Source organism: Apis mellifera, linkage group LG11 (assembly GCF_003254395.2).
Source record: "Apis mellifera strain DH4 linkage group LG11, Amel_HAv3.1, whole genome shotgun sequence".
NCBI lineage: Eukaryota > Metazoa > Arthropoda > Insecta > Hymenoptera > Apidae > Apis > Apis mellifera.
In genome coordinates this window covers 7064870-7083743 of record NC_037648.1, presented here as the reverse complement: position 1 = coordinate 7083743, position 18874 = coordinate 7064870, and the positions used below count along the sequence as shown (strand labels likewise).

Here is an 18874-nt window from a genome sequence, read left to right as displayed (position 1 = left end):
ATATATTATACAAAAAAGTCAATTGTTTGTTCTTAAATGTATATTACATAAAAGTATTACAACAATTAGTCAAATAAGATATGAATTTATATATATATATATATATATATATATATATATATATATATATATATTTTAAGATTTATATATTTGAAAAAATATTTTTTGTAAATTAACTAACAAATGAATATTAATAAAATTATTTATATAAGTAACAATTATTTAGTATTAAAATTTTATGTCGAATAATAAGTTTATTATTTTTTAGTTTCATTTAGTTTTATTGGAATAAAAAATAATTAAAATGTATTAATCAATACAAAGATATTTTAATATAAGCTATGTATAATGCTTATATATTTTATATTCATGTCCTGTTCTACAAAAATAAAATAAAGAAATTTAATTTTTTTTTAAATAATATACAAATTTTATTATTTTGATAATATTAAAAATTTTTTTAGTGATTAAGATTAAAAAGAATAATTTTTTTCATTTCTAAAAAGAGATTCAAAATTAATAATAATCTTTAATATTTAATAATTTACTGAATAAATATATCAGTTTAAACTAGTTTAATCAATAATGAATAATTAGTATGTTCTATATCTATAACAGATTCAATATCTTATTATTCAACATTATATTATGATTTCTATAAACAGCCAACTTGTATCAAATTTTTTATTTTATTAATATTATGAATATTCATAAAAGATTTCTTGTTCACTTGGCTCATTAAAATTGTACCACTTAGGGGAATCTTATAAGGAAAGGCTTTCTTCATTTGGTATGTTTTTGTGACTAAGAATTTATTAATTATATTAAATATATAAAACAAAGTTAATGAGTACATAAACTGATTTATATAGATAGAGTAAGAAATTTCTTCCTAACAAAATTCTCCTTAAATGGAACGTTTAATCTGAATTTATCATTTAGTTTGTATCATGCTGATGCAAGAGAATAATATCAACATGAAATTTTGATATCTTAAATTAATATTAAAATTACTTTCATATTTCAATGTGATTTTTATTACATTCACGCCAATTCATTCAGTCATTATCGTTCTTTCAGTTTAGGCAAACAGATCTCATAAGTATTTGAATGAATAAAATATAAAAATTTCCCTGCAGTAAAATATAAATCTATGCAGTCATTATATTGTCTAATAAGTAATTCAAATATAATTATATCTTTTCAATTTTAGAAAATTATTCTCATTTCATATGTTTCTAAATATATAAATTAGTAAGATTTTTAACTATATATATTAATTATTAAACTTAAACAAAAAAATTGATATATATTGCTAATAAACAATAATACAGTCTTATATAAAAATATCAAATAATTAACAACATTTAATTGACAAAAAATATCAATTAATTTATTTCGATAAAACATCTTACAATGAATATCAATAATATCTAATTTATAATCAAGCGTATCAATGACTGCAATCTTTGTCATTTTTTTAATAATGACTTTTCTTTATGACATTTCTAATACTTATATAAATTAAATTTAATATATGTATATTCCATATATTATATACTACTGTTTAAAAAGAAAGAAAAAAAAAACCTAAGAAATAAGTAGTTAATTCTTTCAAGAACCTTACTTTTAACATAAACAATTTAAAAATTGTTGCTTGTTCAAAATTGAATTAAACTACTTGACAGATTGATTTTTATGAGATCTGTATGCTAGAAGAGACAAAATATGAATTTGGAGAAATAACTGAGTGAGTCATTGATTTCACCTGAATTCGTAGATTTGTATGCTATGTTCTGGGACGTGTTTTAAATTCAATGATTGATACCTGAAATAATAAAAATTTTGTTAATTCTCTGCAAAATAGAAATACAATAGAGAAAGTAATATAATATTGATTTTTTATAATATATTATTACAAATTTTGATTTTTTTAAATACAAAATACATAAAAATAAAATTATAAAAATATTAATATTTTAATAAAATAATATACAAATAAAATTAAAAAATAGATATACAAATAAGATTATATAATGAATAAAGCTTAATTATAGACGCAAAAGATATTTGAGTATTTTTACAGATATCCAAAAATTTAAGAGATGATTGATATAAGTCAAAATGATTATAAGTCAAAATATAAAAATCAAAAATAAAAAAAATTGTGGTTTCAGTTTTATTTTTGTAATTATTGATAATTAATAATAAATTGATGAAAATATTAAAAAATATTCTTCAATATAAGCTTTCTTATGTGAATAAATATTAAATAAGCAGCAAAGAAGATCCCTCATTATCAAACCCAATATATGGAACATAAATTATATAATAATTTATATAATAACAGAATTTATCTTATATAAAAGAAAAGATTATATTAAAAATTATCTATGTATCTATGTATCTATATATATATATATATATATATATATATATATATATATATATATATATATATATATATATATATATATATATATAATATATAATATATATATATATATATTATATATATATATATAATTATATATAAATATATAGAGAGTAATATTTAGTTAAATTTTAAACATAGGAAATTTTTTGAGTTTTATTTTTTTTTTTTATTATTCTTACTTCCAATATCCAATTCTAATTACAAGACAAAAAAAAAGTAGATTAGAAAAAATAGAATAGACTTGTCGAGCAGTAATAATTAAAAATCGATATTTCAAAGGAATACCAATATATCTAAAAAAAAAAAAAATAATACAATAAAATAATCTCACTTTCTATAATTTTCATCTTATCTTTAAAATAGAATTTATGAATTACTAAGATTCTTCCAATCAAATGAAATGAAATATTTTCATTAATAATCAACTTTATCAATAATTATTGATAATTTAATTAAAATTAATCAAGATTGTGATTATTCCTCTTTGAATTCATTTTAATTATAAAAGTTTTGACAATTTATTGGAATTATTTTTATAAAAATGAGATCAAATCAGAAAAATCAAAATAAAAAATGAAATTTTTTTTATCATATGAATATCTTTCTCTTTTGTAGCATTTGAAGTGCTCAAATATCTCTATTTGATATATTTTATCTATATTATTTTTTTTTAATTATCTTCTCTCACTTTATCAAGATAGGTTTAAATTAATTCCTGAAAAAAAAATGCTAACCTTCATAATTTTAAATTGAATTTTAAATTGATTCAAATTTTTTAAAATTTAATTATATATCACTGATATGTGATATGTATATTTTTTTATATTATAGAAATACATATATATATATATATATATATATATATATATATATATATATAAAATATAATTACCATTCAGAACTACGATGATAATAAAAGCCTTCAATTGTAGCAGCAGATTTTTGAAAACAAATATAATAAAATCCTGCAAATGAGGCACCGTTGATATCTTTAATAGTATGATCAGGAACCAAAAAGTGTTCCTTCCACCTCATAAAAACAAAATCAGTTCCTTTTAAAGCCTCATAATCAAATGTATCAGAGTTAAATGTCTTAGCATATTGACGAAATGATTCAAATTTGCTCTATAATTAAAAAAAATATATAAAAAGTTATAAACAGATATTCATTAGAAAAAATATATATTGAAATATAAATATATTGAAATACAAACCCAATGTTTTCTATCAACATCTTCATCTGCATCCCATTTTCGAGTTAAAAAGGGATATTTCTTTGATATTATTTCACCATCAAAAAATGTAGTCAATGTAGGAAATTCCTCTGTAAGACCTTTAATTTTTAAATAGCCACATAAATAGCTATTTTCTTCATCTACATGCTGTAATACAAAAATATTTATTGAAACAAATATATATATATATATATAGAGAGAGAGAGAGAGAGAGAGAGAGAGAGAGAGAAATATAACTACATTAAATATTTATCTATAAATATATATTTACACATTATTACATTTTTCAATATAAAAGCTATCAAATAATTTTACAATAAAAGAATTAATTTAAATTTTAAATCAATCTTTATAATATTTATTATTTATAAGTTATAAATAAATTTATAAAATAAATTTTTTTGTTCTCATTAAATAATATTATATATTTAAATTTTTATATTAAAAATTTATAAATATATTATATATAGATATTTTACAATATATTAAATTGTAAATAGTAAAGTAATGTGATAAATATATATATATATATATATATATATATATTAATAAATAAATTGATAAATATAAAAAAATTTTTTAGATTTTTTTAGTGAGTTACTTTAATTCTGAATTATTTAAATATGTAAACAATATAATAAACTAATATAAATATATTATATAAATAAACTAATATAATAAATTAATCTCAATAGAAAAAAAAATTATAAAATATAAAGAATAGAAGAGCACGCATACATACACACATGCATATATATAATCATTATGCAGTAGGACAGATGTCAAAAGTGCATAGAAATTTTGGATATTTGTGGCGCAATTTCCAGAAAGACGAAGAACTAACCTGCAAAACTACTTCTACGTCATAACTGTTGCCTTTAGACTTTTGAGAACCTTGAAATCGCGAACCGTTGTAAAGCAAAGATTTTGTGACACCCGGCTGCTTTGAATTTGCGGGCGGTGGTGGTACTACGTCAACTTTCACCGGCATTCTCGGCTCAAGTGAACGCTCTTAAAATTTGCCCTCCTTAGGCGACAATTCCTTCATTACAAAATTCTCGCAATGACTGCCGGTAATTTTCAGGACGTAGATGTATTTATATAAAGCCTCGAACCCAGACACGCTCGCGGTCGTAATTTTTACACGAAGATTGAATTCGATGTGTTTTAAAAAAATCTTATTTTTTCATACAAATATGCATTTATTATTATTTTTAGTAAACACTGAAGATAATCTTCTGCTACTAAAACAAAAAACTATATTTTCACTTGTTTTATTAACTTACGCAAATCATGTCCTACAAAATTTTAGTTCTATTTTGCCGGATGTATAGGTACTTATTACTTACTAACAATTTAAATATTAAATTTTTTTTAGTCTCTCAAATTATATACTTATATTATTAGTTTTATTAATATTGTTCTGTCATATCTTATAAAAGATATATAATAGGAATTTTATTTTGAAAAAAATAACAAAAATATTGTTTATATTTATTTTTTTTTTGTAAACAATGATTTAATTTGCTTTCCCGCCATAAAATACCAATCTTAATAATAATATTATGTATTAAATTGCACCAAAATATGTTAATAAATAAAATACAATATTCGAATTTTATTTAAGAAAATATTATAATATGATTTTCATTTTTACAAATTTATAATTAAAACATTGATTTGATTCTATCAAGAAACCTATGAGTTGAAAGTGCTTAAGTTTCAAAGCAAACATGGAGGATTTCAGTGATACGAATTCGCACGAAATGACAGAAAATCACATTCAAAAACGGTGTAACAACCAGTGGGTTCGATTAAATGTTGGTGGTACATATTTTTTGACGGCAAAAACTACTTTAGCTAGAGATCCCAATTCATTTCTCTACCGATTATGTCAAGAAGATTCTGAGCTTATCTCTGACAGGGTTAGTTGATGTTTTTAAATAAGCGCGAATTTTAAAATATCACTAAATTATTAAATATTAAATATTTTCATCTATATGTACATTATTTATAATTTTTATACAATTAATAAGAATAATATCTCATATTTAAATCAATTTAGATATTATATATATTATTATTTTTCTATAAAAAATATTAAAATTTAAAAATTTAGTATATATATATATATATAAGCAAATTTTGTTAATTTTTAACAATCGTAGAAATTTATATGTGATTTAAGATATATTAATATGACATATATATTATTATTATATTAATATAATTATATAATAATAATGTCTAATGTAATATGAATTTTAATTTATTTACATAAAAATATATTTTTAAAAAATTATATTAAATAAATCAATTTATTTATTTATATTTTATATTATTAATTTATATTTTTTATTATATAGGATGAAACTGGAGCATATTTAATAGATCGTGATCCAACATATTTTAGTCCTGTTTTAAATTATTTACGTCATGGAAAATTGGTTATCAATAAAGATTTAACAGAAGAAGGTGTCTTAGAAGAAGCAGAATTTTACAACATTACAGAACTTATTCGATTAGTTAAAGAAAGAATTATATTAAGAGATACTAGACCATTAAGAGATTCAAAGAAACATGTTTATAGAGTCATTCAGTGTCATGAAGATGAATTAACTCAAATGGTATCAACAATGTCTGATGGATGGAAGTTTGAACAGGTATTTTTTTATATTTTAAACTAAATATAATTTTTTATTTTTATTTTAATATAAATAATTTATAAATTATTATATTTTTTTTAAAATAAAATTATTCTTTGAAAATGTTTTAATATTTGTTATATTTCTAATAACTTTAATTTATTATAATATATAAAATCATATTAAAATATTTAAAATAAATATTTATAAATATTATTTTAAATATTTATTTTCAAAATTACTTTTATTTGTTTTAGTTAATCAATATAGGATCCCAATATAATTATGGAAATGATGATCATGCTGAATTTCTATGTGTGGTTAGTCGAGAATATGGAGCCAGTCAACTTAATAGCAAAGAACAGGAATCAACTGATCGTGTTAAGGTACAATTTAATTGTATTAAAATTTTTTATATTACTTTTTTCAATCAAAATAGTATATCATATGTATATTTTTATAATTTTATCAAATAATTATATTACTTTTTTATTTAATTTATATTTTATTATAACTTTAACATTATATTATTAATATTAATAATATATATGTCATAAGTTATAATTAACAAAATATTGAATTGTATATAAAATATCTAAAAAATTGATAGTGATTTCAAGAAAAAGATTTATAGATAAAATTTTTATGTCTTTATTTATATATATTCAATGATTTTTGATTTATAAATAATAGGATATATATGATTTTTAAATATTATATAATTTTTTAATATTATATAACAGTTTTTTTTAGTAATTAATTAAATTAAAGCCTAAAAATAAATAGAATATATAATATAAAATGAATATAAAAGAAAGAAATATTAATATATATAATATGATAATTTTAATAAAACTGCAGAAATGTGTAATTATTTTTATATAACTTTTTAAAAAAAATATAAATATATTTGAAATCATGTAAATATATATTTTTTATATATTTATTAATATTTTATATTTGTTTAAATTTTACATGAATAATTATTGTTATTATAAATATAATAAATAATATAAAATACATAATAAAAAATAAATAATAATATTGAAATATTGAAGCAATTTTGAAAATATTGAGCAATATTGAAATAAATTAAATAACATATTCATTATCATTTTATTTTTCACATATAAATAATTTATGAATTATAAAATAATTAAAAAATAATGAAAAATTTAAAACATTAGATATATATAAATTATATTTTTAAATATTTTATTTATTTTTTAATTTCTAATTTTCTTTATATAGTTTTTGTTATAATTATATTATTTTATAATACAAAATATAAAAATACTTTGTAGTTGATATTAAATGTATCTTATTATATTTTACAAAAAAATTATTTTATATTTGATTATTTAAAAATGAGAAATGTTATCTTTTCTCTTTTCTATAACTATAATGTGAAATATAATATAACATTTTTAATAATTAATTATATTTTATTTATTAAAAAATTTTTTAATATTTTATATTAATTCAGCCTAATTTATATAAACACAATATTTTACCTCTGTTATTTGTTGTACATATCATGGTTTTTGTATTGCATGCTATATATAAAATAAAATAAATATTTTTTTTTTATTGATTTAATGGGCTGATTACTTTTTCCCCTATTATTTTATATTATTTCTTATTTATTATATTTGAATTGATAAAAAAATATTATAAATTCATAATAAAATTAATTGTTAAAACTTTTTGCAAAATATTGAATTTTATAATGAAATTCTAGTAATAATTGAATTTATATTTTATTTTATTTTTATTAATAATATATTTTTTTGTAATAATATTTTATCATATTAAACTCAAATTATACAATAAAAAAAACAGAGGTTAAATAATATTAGAGATAATATTTTTATATCTCAAAAATTTTTAATAAATTAATTAATGCTTTTCTTTATGTATATATAAAATGTATTTTTAATATAAATATAATCTTCTACTAAGTTTAAATTATTCAATTTATCATTATTTTAGGTTCTGCAGCAGAAGGGTTCTCGTATGTAATTTCTATATCCGTCCTTTTCTTTTTTTGCTTCATTTATTTAAATCAACCGCGCAGCAACAAGATGAAGACTGTTTTTATTTCTATACATAAAAGTTTAAGTTTATGTAATATCTTCATTACTCCATTAATGTATAATAATAACAAAAAAAAACATACAAAAGTATAATTTATAGATATATAGTTATTATGCAGCAACATAAAACATAAAGCTTTAAAATCGAAAGTATCACACATTGATAAAAAAATCTTTTCTTTTATTTTCAACTGATGTTTGACAAGAATGAATATAGATTATAGTGATAAAAATAATATAATTATAAATTAATTACAAATTATAAGGGATCATACATTTTATAATGAAAAAAATTAATATTAAAGTAAAACTTTCTATCCCACTATAACACTTTTCTTATAAAAAAAAAAGTGTATTAAATATAAAAATTATAATATTTATATATATATATATTTATATATATTATATAGTATATAATATATTATAATATATATTTGTAATATTATATTATATAATATATATAAATATAATATTACAAAATATGCTATAAAAAATTATTATTTAGTAATGTTTCAATTTCACACTAAATAATTTAAAAAGACAATAGCATTCATGAACGCAATCTTTTTCATACAAATTTCTACAATGAATATAAATACTCTCTAGTAATAAATAATTTATCTTTTTGTAACAAGTCTATAAAAATCATTCTTTTCTAATCATATCTTTATCATAATATTATCTAAATTACTTACCTTTGCACTGCCGCTACAAAACATAAAATAATATTTATATGTCTAATATGTGACTTTCAATTATCTGATACAAATTATAATTACAAACATTAAAATTAATTTTGATGTAATATGTGGATAAAAAAGAAAAGAATGTAATTTTTAACAAAAGCAATTTATTATATCATTTATTAATATATAATAATGTACAGTAAAAAGATTTAAATATAAAAATTTTAATGATATAAAACATTTTTAACAAATTAAATAATTTTTAATTTAACATTTATTTTCTAAATGTAATTTTCATTTTTTAATATTTTATTTTATAAAATATTAGGAAATTAAATTGTAAGATTATGTCAAAAGCATATTATTTTACTTTTCTTATCTTTTCTTCCTTTATTAGAATTTATTTATGATTTATTTAGTATAAATGAACTTCCATTTTTGTATATATTTAAAATTATAACAAACATCTATTAATTTTACGTTGTTATAAAAATAAAAAATTTTATAAAAACATTATAATTATGTTGTCAATTGTTGAAGGCCTATTAAAAAAATATTGTAGACAATATACTTATATTTAAAAACATTATTCGTGAGAAAAAATTACACATAGCATTAAATTGTTATATTGTTAGAATTATTATTAGAATTATATATAATATATAATATATTATATATTATATTGTAAATGTGATATATAATATATTATATATGTCACGCGCACATATACAAAATAGTTTTATGAAAAACTATTTTCTTTTTTAAATATTGTAATACAGTTTTATGATCTTATTAATTAATTACATATAATATTAATTTATATTCATAATATTACTTAAATTTTAATAAAAAAAATATTTGATTGTACAGTTTTTAACAAGAAACATAATTATAGTAAAAATTAGGACCAAAATTATTTTCTGCAATATAGTATAAGTTATATTAAAAAATGGTATTATGTTATATTCATTCTTATATTAATAATTTAATTGATATTAGTATTCAGTATTATATTAAGTAGATATATATAACTCTATATGTAAAAGAGTTTGTACTTTCATAGGCATATTTTTAAATCTATTGTAACTGTTTGATGTTTATTGTTAGAAAAAAAAAATATTTATATGCATTCAAAAATAAATTTTTTAATACAAATAATTATCTCTAATTAAATAAAGAAATGATTATAGAAGGAAAGATACAAATGCAAATATGACAAATGAAAATTTATTATGTACAATCTAAAATGTACATCTAAAATAAAAGCAATTTCATTTATAAAGGATATATACATTTATTTATTACTTTAATTATAATATTATATAAAAATATAAAATTCTAAAGTATTTTTATTTTTTTTATTTTTTATTTTTTTTACTCTATATATACAGAGTTATACATAAAAGTTTTGATTTCTAAAATTAATTCTTCAAAAATATTTCATGAATATATTATCTTATATATCTAATATATATATAATAAAATATGTTGTTTTATTGATCAAAAAATGTTATAAATATTTTATAATAAATAGTAAATAAAAAATTATTTTAAAATTATGTGTATATCTTTTATGTACCTTATTTATATGCTCAAATTTAAGCAAAATAATAAATATATATATACTTATTATGTTAATCTATAACTAAATTATGTAATCTGTAACTATATATGTATATATATATATATTGATATCCGGATTGTTTAGATTATTAATTTAATTAATTTTAAATTTCAAACTGAATCATAGAATTTATTAATACAAATTTTTTAACTTATAACGGAATAATATAACAGAAAATATTTCTATGAATTACTATTGTCGACTGTTTAGTCCCGAATTTTATAAAATTTAATCAAGTTTTTTCAATCAAGAAAGAAAAGAGAAGATAATATTTCTTAAAATGTTCAATTTTCAATTTTTTCTTAAATTAATCGCAAACAGTATATGAATAATGATCGTAAAATATATAATTATAATTTTAAATTTATTTTAAATTTTATTACAATGTATGAAATAATCTTTTATTAAATAATTAAAAAATATCTACATAGTTTATATAACTATAAATTATCTAAATATTTAAAGATTCAAAAATAATATTGGTAAGTAATATTATTTTTTATAATATTTTTAATATTATTAATATTCATTATTAATATATGGACAACATATGGTTTTACAAAGTAATTAACTAAACAATCATAAAATTAAAAGAGAAAACTTTTCAGAAATATTAATATCTTTTTTTTCATTAAAAATATAATGAAGGACTTTCATTGTTTGCATTTGTAAAAGATTTCAGCATGTTTACATTATTATACATTGAAATATGTAAATATGTTTAACGCATCAAATCTGTCAAAAATATAATAAACATAAACATAATATAATGAAGACATATCAATTGATAGTTTTCAATAGTTGAAGTTGAACCATGAATTATTAATTATTGATAATTATTAATAGTAATAATATATATTTTATATATTTTACTATTATTTTATTTAAAGAATAAATATAAATATAATATAATATAATAAAATATATTTATAATCTAAATAAAAAACCATTATTTTATTTTTGTACATTATAAAATTATTAATTATTAACTATGCATTTTTGTTTAGAAATATTATATTAATATTATTTTAGTTTTACTTTGTAATAGTAATATTTTTTTCGCTCAAGAAAGCCAGAAACATAAATATGTAATTTACATTAATTGATTCAAAATATTTATTGTAATTTCTATATTAATTATTTTTTTTAATTATTCCAAATAAAAGGAACTCTATCAATTTTAATGATTGATTGATACATTATGGATATATAGAAGAGTTTAAATAACTGTTTGACGAGATATTTACAAAAAAAATCTGATAAAAAGAATTTCTTATATATAAATTATATATAAATTATATACATAAAAATTACATAAAATTTTTCTTATAAATCTATGATTGTAAAGAAAAAAACAAAAAAAGAAATTGTTCAAAATATTGATTTTTATAACATCTAAAAATCACCAGAATTAAGTAACAATCTTTTATTATAAATAATATATTAATGCTATTTAATTCTATATTCTATATAATTCTATTTTTTATTTATCTATTTTTATGAATAAGTATTAAGATATATGGTATATATCATAGAGGTATATATCATATAAAAATTTTCGAAATTAGAAAAAAATAAATTCGGATGTATGTTTGTCTTGTAATCTTGTTTAATTGAATAAAAATCAGCATAAGTAATAAGAAAGAATGTAAACAGTTTCTGTAATTTTTTTATAATATTTGAAATGTGTCAAAATGACACATTCCAATAGTTAAAATACTTCAAAATTTTTTTATATCTTTTAAAATTATTACTTCATTCAGTATTACATAATTGATTACTGATTTATTGATTATATCAAAAATTTACAAAATTTTTTTAATCATATTATAACAATTATTCCAATTGGAACTTGAATTAATTAGATGGAATTCTAGCATGTTTTTTCGGTTTAAAACTTTTTATTCTTTTAAATTTTAGGTTCAGATTTTAAAAAATATAATAGATTGATTTTTATTCGGAAATAAGCTCCGATAAATATCTATAAGATAAATATCTTTTTTGAATTTTTGTATAATTTTGTTCATAATAAATTATCAGAAATAATTATTAAATATTATTAAATATTTAAACTAATTATTTTTCATTATAAATAAGTTAATACTTTTTCATAGAAATTGATTTAGTTGGATCAAATATTAAATTTATTAAAAAATAGATGATTTAAAAACATAATTTTTGATAATTTTCATGTCTTCCATACAATATTATTAAATATTTAAACTAATTATTTTTCATTATAAATAAGTTAATACTTTTTCATAGAAATTGATTCAGTTGGATCAAATATTAAATTTATTAAAAAATAGATGATTTAAAAACATAATTTTTGATAATTTTCATGTCTTCCATACATTCATATGGAAAAACTAATCATGTCAAATTATGAATATGATAAAATGTTTTGAAATTATTTAATTTGTTTCTAAAATATTTTTTAATATTATCAAAAACAAGAAATATTCGAAATAATAAAGTAAGATTGAACACTCTATATAAAATTAATTTAAGCTAAATCTTTAATAAATAAAATGATATAAAATATCTTTCTTTTTCATAACAAAAAATATCGCTATCGATCAAATAAATTATTGATAAATAGTTCGTATATTTCTTATCAATATTTAAAAATCGATATTTTTTCCAGTGGATTTTGATATTTTTTAATATAAAACTTTATTATTAGTATATATAAATATAATATTAGTAAATATAAAACTTGATAAAAATTGATAATTTTTGATAGTGATAATCATTGCTAATTTTTCACTATAATTCACTATTAACAAAAATATATCAAGTTTTATTATATTTCACATTTATTATATTTTTACATTTCAAATTCACTGTACTGCAATATATATGTACTGTAATATTTCTTCTGTTTCTAAGGATAAATGTTAAAAGATGTTATTTCTATAGAAAACAGTGACAATATGAAGCAATATTAAATATCAATAACTAATATTGTAATTGTTATATAAAATATAAAAAGATATAAGATCTGTGTCATTATCTTATCTTATGTTTTTTATTTTCAAGCAAATATAATTATGTAATTGTATATTCTTTTTCATTAATAACTTATTTGTATATTTATTATATATCTATATCTATATATATATATATATATGTATATATTTTCTATTATTAATATGTATTAATTTTTTTATATATTCAAAACATGTTTGTATTAATTTCATATATTGATATAGATTTGATATTATAGATAGTAATTATTTTTAGATAGTAATTTTATTATATTAATATAATTTTATATACATTATAGATAGTAATATGTGACAGATAAACTAAGTCAAAGAATTTCAAGAGAAATAAGCAGAATCAACAAAATTAAAATATAAATATTTTATTTTTATAATTAATTCATAAACATAAGTTTTTTAATCTCAAGATAAGCTTCATATAATGATTCAATTTTTTTTTCATTTATAGTATTTATGATATACAGTTGCATAAATTATTTTTCATTCTTTTATAATTAATTATCATTATTATATATTTCATTAATATAATCATAATGATACATCATAATAATAATAAATATATAGACTTGATTCTTCCTAATTTTAATGCTTGTAATGAAAATGTTTCTAAATATTTTTTATTGCAGTATCATTCCATATGTGATTTGCTAATCATTATTATCCAGATCAATATGTGAGACAAAAACAAAGAATAGAGCAAACATTAACTGAATGTGATTTTTTCAATTCATGAAAATATAATTATATTATAATAATTATTAATTTAAAAGAAATAAATAAACAAATAGTATAATTAATAATATAATAAAAGTTAAAATTAATTAATATAATAATAATATATATAATAATAATTAATTAATATTATAGTAATAATAAAAATTATTACTATTACTGAAATTTTGCATGTATTGTGAAACATTATTTTTATAAAATTAATATATAAATTCTAATATATAATATATATATTCTAGTACATAAAGTCTTTATTAATTGAAAAAATATTATTTATAAGATAGTACTAAGAATTAATTTTTACAAAAAATTATAAATATTAGAATATAAAATTAAATATTATAAATAATGATATATATCTATAAACATATAATGATTAAGGCATATTGGCTATTGTTTTCAATGGTTTATCAAGATATCTTGCCAGAGCTTGTGCTTTTTCTCTTAATAAACCAAACCCCACATTTTCTTTAGCATACAAACATAGTAATAAATTTGCTACTTCAGTGATTACAACTTTGCCCTCCTAAAAGGAAATTGTCTTATTGAAAAAATATAACAAATTATTATATTTGATAACATTTTTCATTATATGATTCCATATTACTAATCTGTAAATTCCATGCAATATCATTTATATTCATAAATATTTTAGTAAATTATTTTAATATTTAAATATTATTATTGAATTGTATTTAAAATTTCTTTGTAATAAATATGAAATTAAAACTACTGATTATAAATTTTAATTAATCATTATAGTAATATCAATTATAAAAATTAAAATAATAACATTTTGATAATTCTTAAGTAAAAAATATTTAAAAAAATATATTTCATATATTAGACAAAATTTAATTTTTCTACATATAAAATTTTATATGTAGAAGATATTATTTTATAAATTGATAGAATTTGACAAATAAATTTCAAGAATCACAATTTTAACTTTAAAAATTTATGTTTAAAAATCATGAATATTTAAATATAATTCAACATTCTAGGCTCAAAAAGCAAAATCAATAAAATTAAAATAATCTTTAAGCATTAATTGAATATAAATCAAACTTAATATCAATAAATAAAGACTTAGTTAGTAATATTTCATTTAAAATGTATATATTACTTATAATTTCACTAAATAGATCGATTTATTTTTTGTCTCCATTACAAACAATATATTTTATTTGTGTAATCATTTATTCATCTTATTAAATATGTAAGGGCTAATAATATGCATGTAGATCTTATACATTTTTAAGACTAAAATTATGATTTTTTTTAAATATACTTGTCAAGTTTCATCTAAGATATTACATAAAATTTCTTGTATTTTAATTTATATTAATTACTTATATTATTTAAATTATCTTATATATATTTTATTCTTAATTTATATTTTTATTATATTTTTCAATATATTATAAAAATTTTTATTTCTAAATTAATTAAGAAAAAATATTAATTCATATAAAAAATTTTGATTATATATATGTGTATAATTTGATTAATTAGTATTTGAATAACAAAAATTGATAAACAATTAATTAAACAATATAAATGAATAACAAAAATTGATTAACAATAAAATATTTATAATTACCGCACAATCCATCAATATAAATTGCAATTCATCTTCCTTAAATGCATTTCGTCCATTTTTTTCATAAGCTGACCAAATGTTACTTGTAATAGCAGCAGTTACTCTTGCATCCTTATCACCATAACCACTATAAGCTAATAAACCACCATCTCTATTTAATAATCTGAAATACATTTTTATTTTATATTTAATTATCAAATTTTATAATTTTTTTAGTTGCAATAGAAATAAAAAATATTGAATTTATTTATAATTAATTAGAAAATATATGTAAAACAATAAAAAAAATATTGATGTATTTTACTTACAATGTATTTTCTACTCCACCAGTATTAGCTTGACTAAGCACTTGTGTTAAAGCTTTTGGTTTTAACATAATTTTATAAATAACAAATACAAATCTCTTTTTCTGTTACTTTTTTAAATTAATTTTTTTTATTTCACCGTAAATTTTGTATAATACAATAACAAGCACAGCCTACTTTCGATACAAATTATGATAAAAGTAAATTTGGCAACAATGCTGAATATATGACTGAATTTACATACACTCAAATTTCGATATAATCAATCAAGTTACTAAAAATTACTAATTCGTCATTTCCTGCAATTTTATAATATTCGTATCAATATATATTATCATGGTAAATCAAAAATAAAATATTATATGATTATAGTTTAATAATATATATAATACTTATAATATAATATAATATATATATATAAAATAATATAATATATAAAAATAATATATATATGATATTTTAACATTATAATATGCAAATTTAGTGCAAATATTTTTTATATTTATTTTCTATAACATTAATTATTGGAAACTAAAATTTTCAAATTTTATTTCTTATTTTAAGCATTTTAATTTTTTATCGTTAAATACAATAGTTCAATAAGTACAATAATTTATTATTATTACATGTAACAGCAATAAAGAGTTTTTAGTATTAATTTATATAGTATTAAATTATTTATATAGTATATTTATATAGTATTATATTATTTTTTAATATAATAATATAATTTTGATTCATAATTTTTTATTGAATTGCATTTAGTTTTATTTATATTTATATTTATTTTTGTTCAATAATGGAAATTTTATTTTTTTTTCACTTTTATTAACTTGTTATTTATTTTCAAAGTTTTCTTTTTTCTTCTTTTCTCTAAAAAAAAATGATTTAAAATTACTTTATTTGATATTCATACATCAATGTAAATATTTTCAATATTTTCAATATATTCCATCATTATAACCTCAAGTGCAAAAGAAATTCATAAACTTTTTTTATCTTTGAATATTTATATATAATATTTGTATTTATTAAAATTATAATATTTATATATTATATGTACATTTTTTATTAAAAAGATTATATCATTTAAAATAATTTTTTTGAAAAACATTAATTTTGTTTTTTCATTTATAATAATATAATGTATAAAATTACAATGGGATTAAAAAGTATCATGTCTAAGTTTAACATTACTTTAATATTAATTTAACATTTTTGTTTTTAAAATTAGAGTATATGATTTATACTTATTAATTTATGAGACATGAAATTCAAACATCTCAATCTCATTTGTTTTTATTCATTACATAGATATTAAAAAATCTATTATTTCATTTTTTTATATTACATAAATTACATTGATACTAATCAACATCAACTTTCATTTGTTATATGGGTTTAATATTTTTATAAAAAAAATAATGCATTTATTAATTATCATTTGCTTTCGAGAAATTTATATTAATTAATGACTTATATTTACATTAGCAATAAATAATTCTAAAAACAAATTAATATACAAAAAAATTTTTTATTTTAGGATTTTGAATTCAAATTTGATTTTTTTAGAAAATTATTTTGTTTTCATATCACTTAGATTTTTATATCATTGGTTTTATGTCATATTTATATTCAATAATTTTACTGAAAAAATATATTAAAAAATTAATTATTATAATAATAAAGTGAAAATATAATATTGATTTAAATTTTGCAATATCGCATGCAATAACAATATGTATCTAAAATTTATATATATAAATATTCTATATCATATCTATATTGATGAAAATTATTGTACATATTTTTTATTATTAAAAACATTTAAAAAATGTTAAATTATTATTATATCAATATAAATATAATATTTTATTGAAAAATATTTATTTGAAAAAACAGTTAACAAATTATATTATGTAACAAGTATTTGTATATTCATATACATGTACACTATTTTTAAAGAAAATTTAATCATACTTTCAACTCAAATTTCTTAAATTTTTTTTCATATATTTAATATTTAATAATTCATTAATTCTTAAGAAAGTATATTTGAAAAATAATGTAGCTTTTAAATTCTCAATCAATTTCTAATATCTCAAAATTAATATCATTACTTAATTTTTTATATTTATATTTTTTATATTTACAGCACATTCAGATTCAAGAAAATGAATTTAAATATAAGTTCTAAGCTGATTATAATATACAAATTATTAGGCAAATATTTTAAACGATAAAACTGCAATTTAACGTTTCCAAATTTTAATTATTTCATTATACTCACATACTTTTTTTTTTTCAAAGAATTTTATTTTATTATTAAAACGAGAAATTGAAATGAATGGTAGAAATTTGAAAAATATCACTTTTTTTCATTTTTAAAAATAAAAGATTGCTATTATTATATAAAATTTCGTCTATACATATGCGTTCGTGATAATATAAACATTATCATTTATTTTTTATTTATATCGATATATCGAAACAACAATTAATA

The 18874-nt window shown here is 16.6% G+C and overlaps 3 protein-coding genes across 3 annotated transcripts; 1 reads left to right on the top strand and 2 right to left on the bottom strand.

Annotated features, from left to right (window-relative positions):
* Positions 1-1699: 1699 nt before the first annotated feature.
* LOC102655030 (glucose-induced degradation protein 4 homolog) lies at positions 1700-4780 on the bottom strand. Its single transcript, XM_026443719.1, has 4 exons — positions 4517-4780; positions 3652-3819; positions 3330-3562; positions 1700-1828 (listed from the first exon to the last, which is right to left on the bottom strand). Exons 1-4 carry the CDS (start codon positions 4661-4663, stop codon positions 1765-1767), a joined length of 612 nt encoding a protein of 203 aa, XP_026299504.1. The 5' UTR covers positions 4664-4780; the 3' UTR covers positions 1700-1764.
* Positions 4781-5364: 584 nt separating this feature from the next.
* LOC552480 (BTB/POZ domain-containing protein KCTD5) lies at positions 5365-8531 on the top strand. Its single transcript, XM_026443718.1, has 4 exons — positions 5365-5597; positions 6039-6335; positions 6575-6703; positions 8310-8531. Exons 1-4 carry the CDS (start codon positions 5406-5408, stop codon positions 8337-8339), a joined length of 648 nt encoding a protein of 215 aa, XP_026299503.1. The 5' UTR covers positions 5365-5405; the 3' UTR covers positions 8340-8531.
* A 6163-nt stretch (positions 8532-14694) lies between these two features.
* On the bottom strand, positions 14695-16609 carry LOC724446 (ragulator complex protein LAMTOR2). The gene is made up of 3 exons (XM_026443717.1): positions 16375-16609; positions 16067-16229; positions 14695-14989 (listed from the first exon to the last, which is right to left on the bottom strand). Exons 1-3 carry the CDS (start codon positions 16440-16442, stop codon positions 14840-14842), a joined length of 381 nt encoding a protein of 126 aa, XP_026299502.1. The 5' UTR covers positions 16443-16609; the 3' UTR covers positions 14695-14839.
* Positions 16610-18874: the final 2265 nt, after the last annotated feature.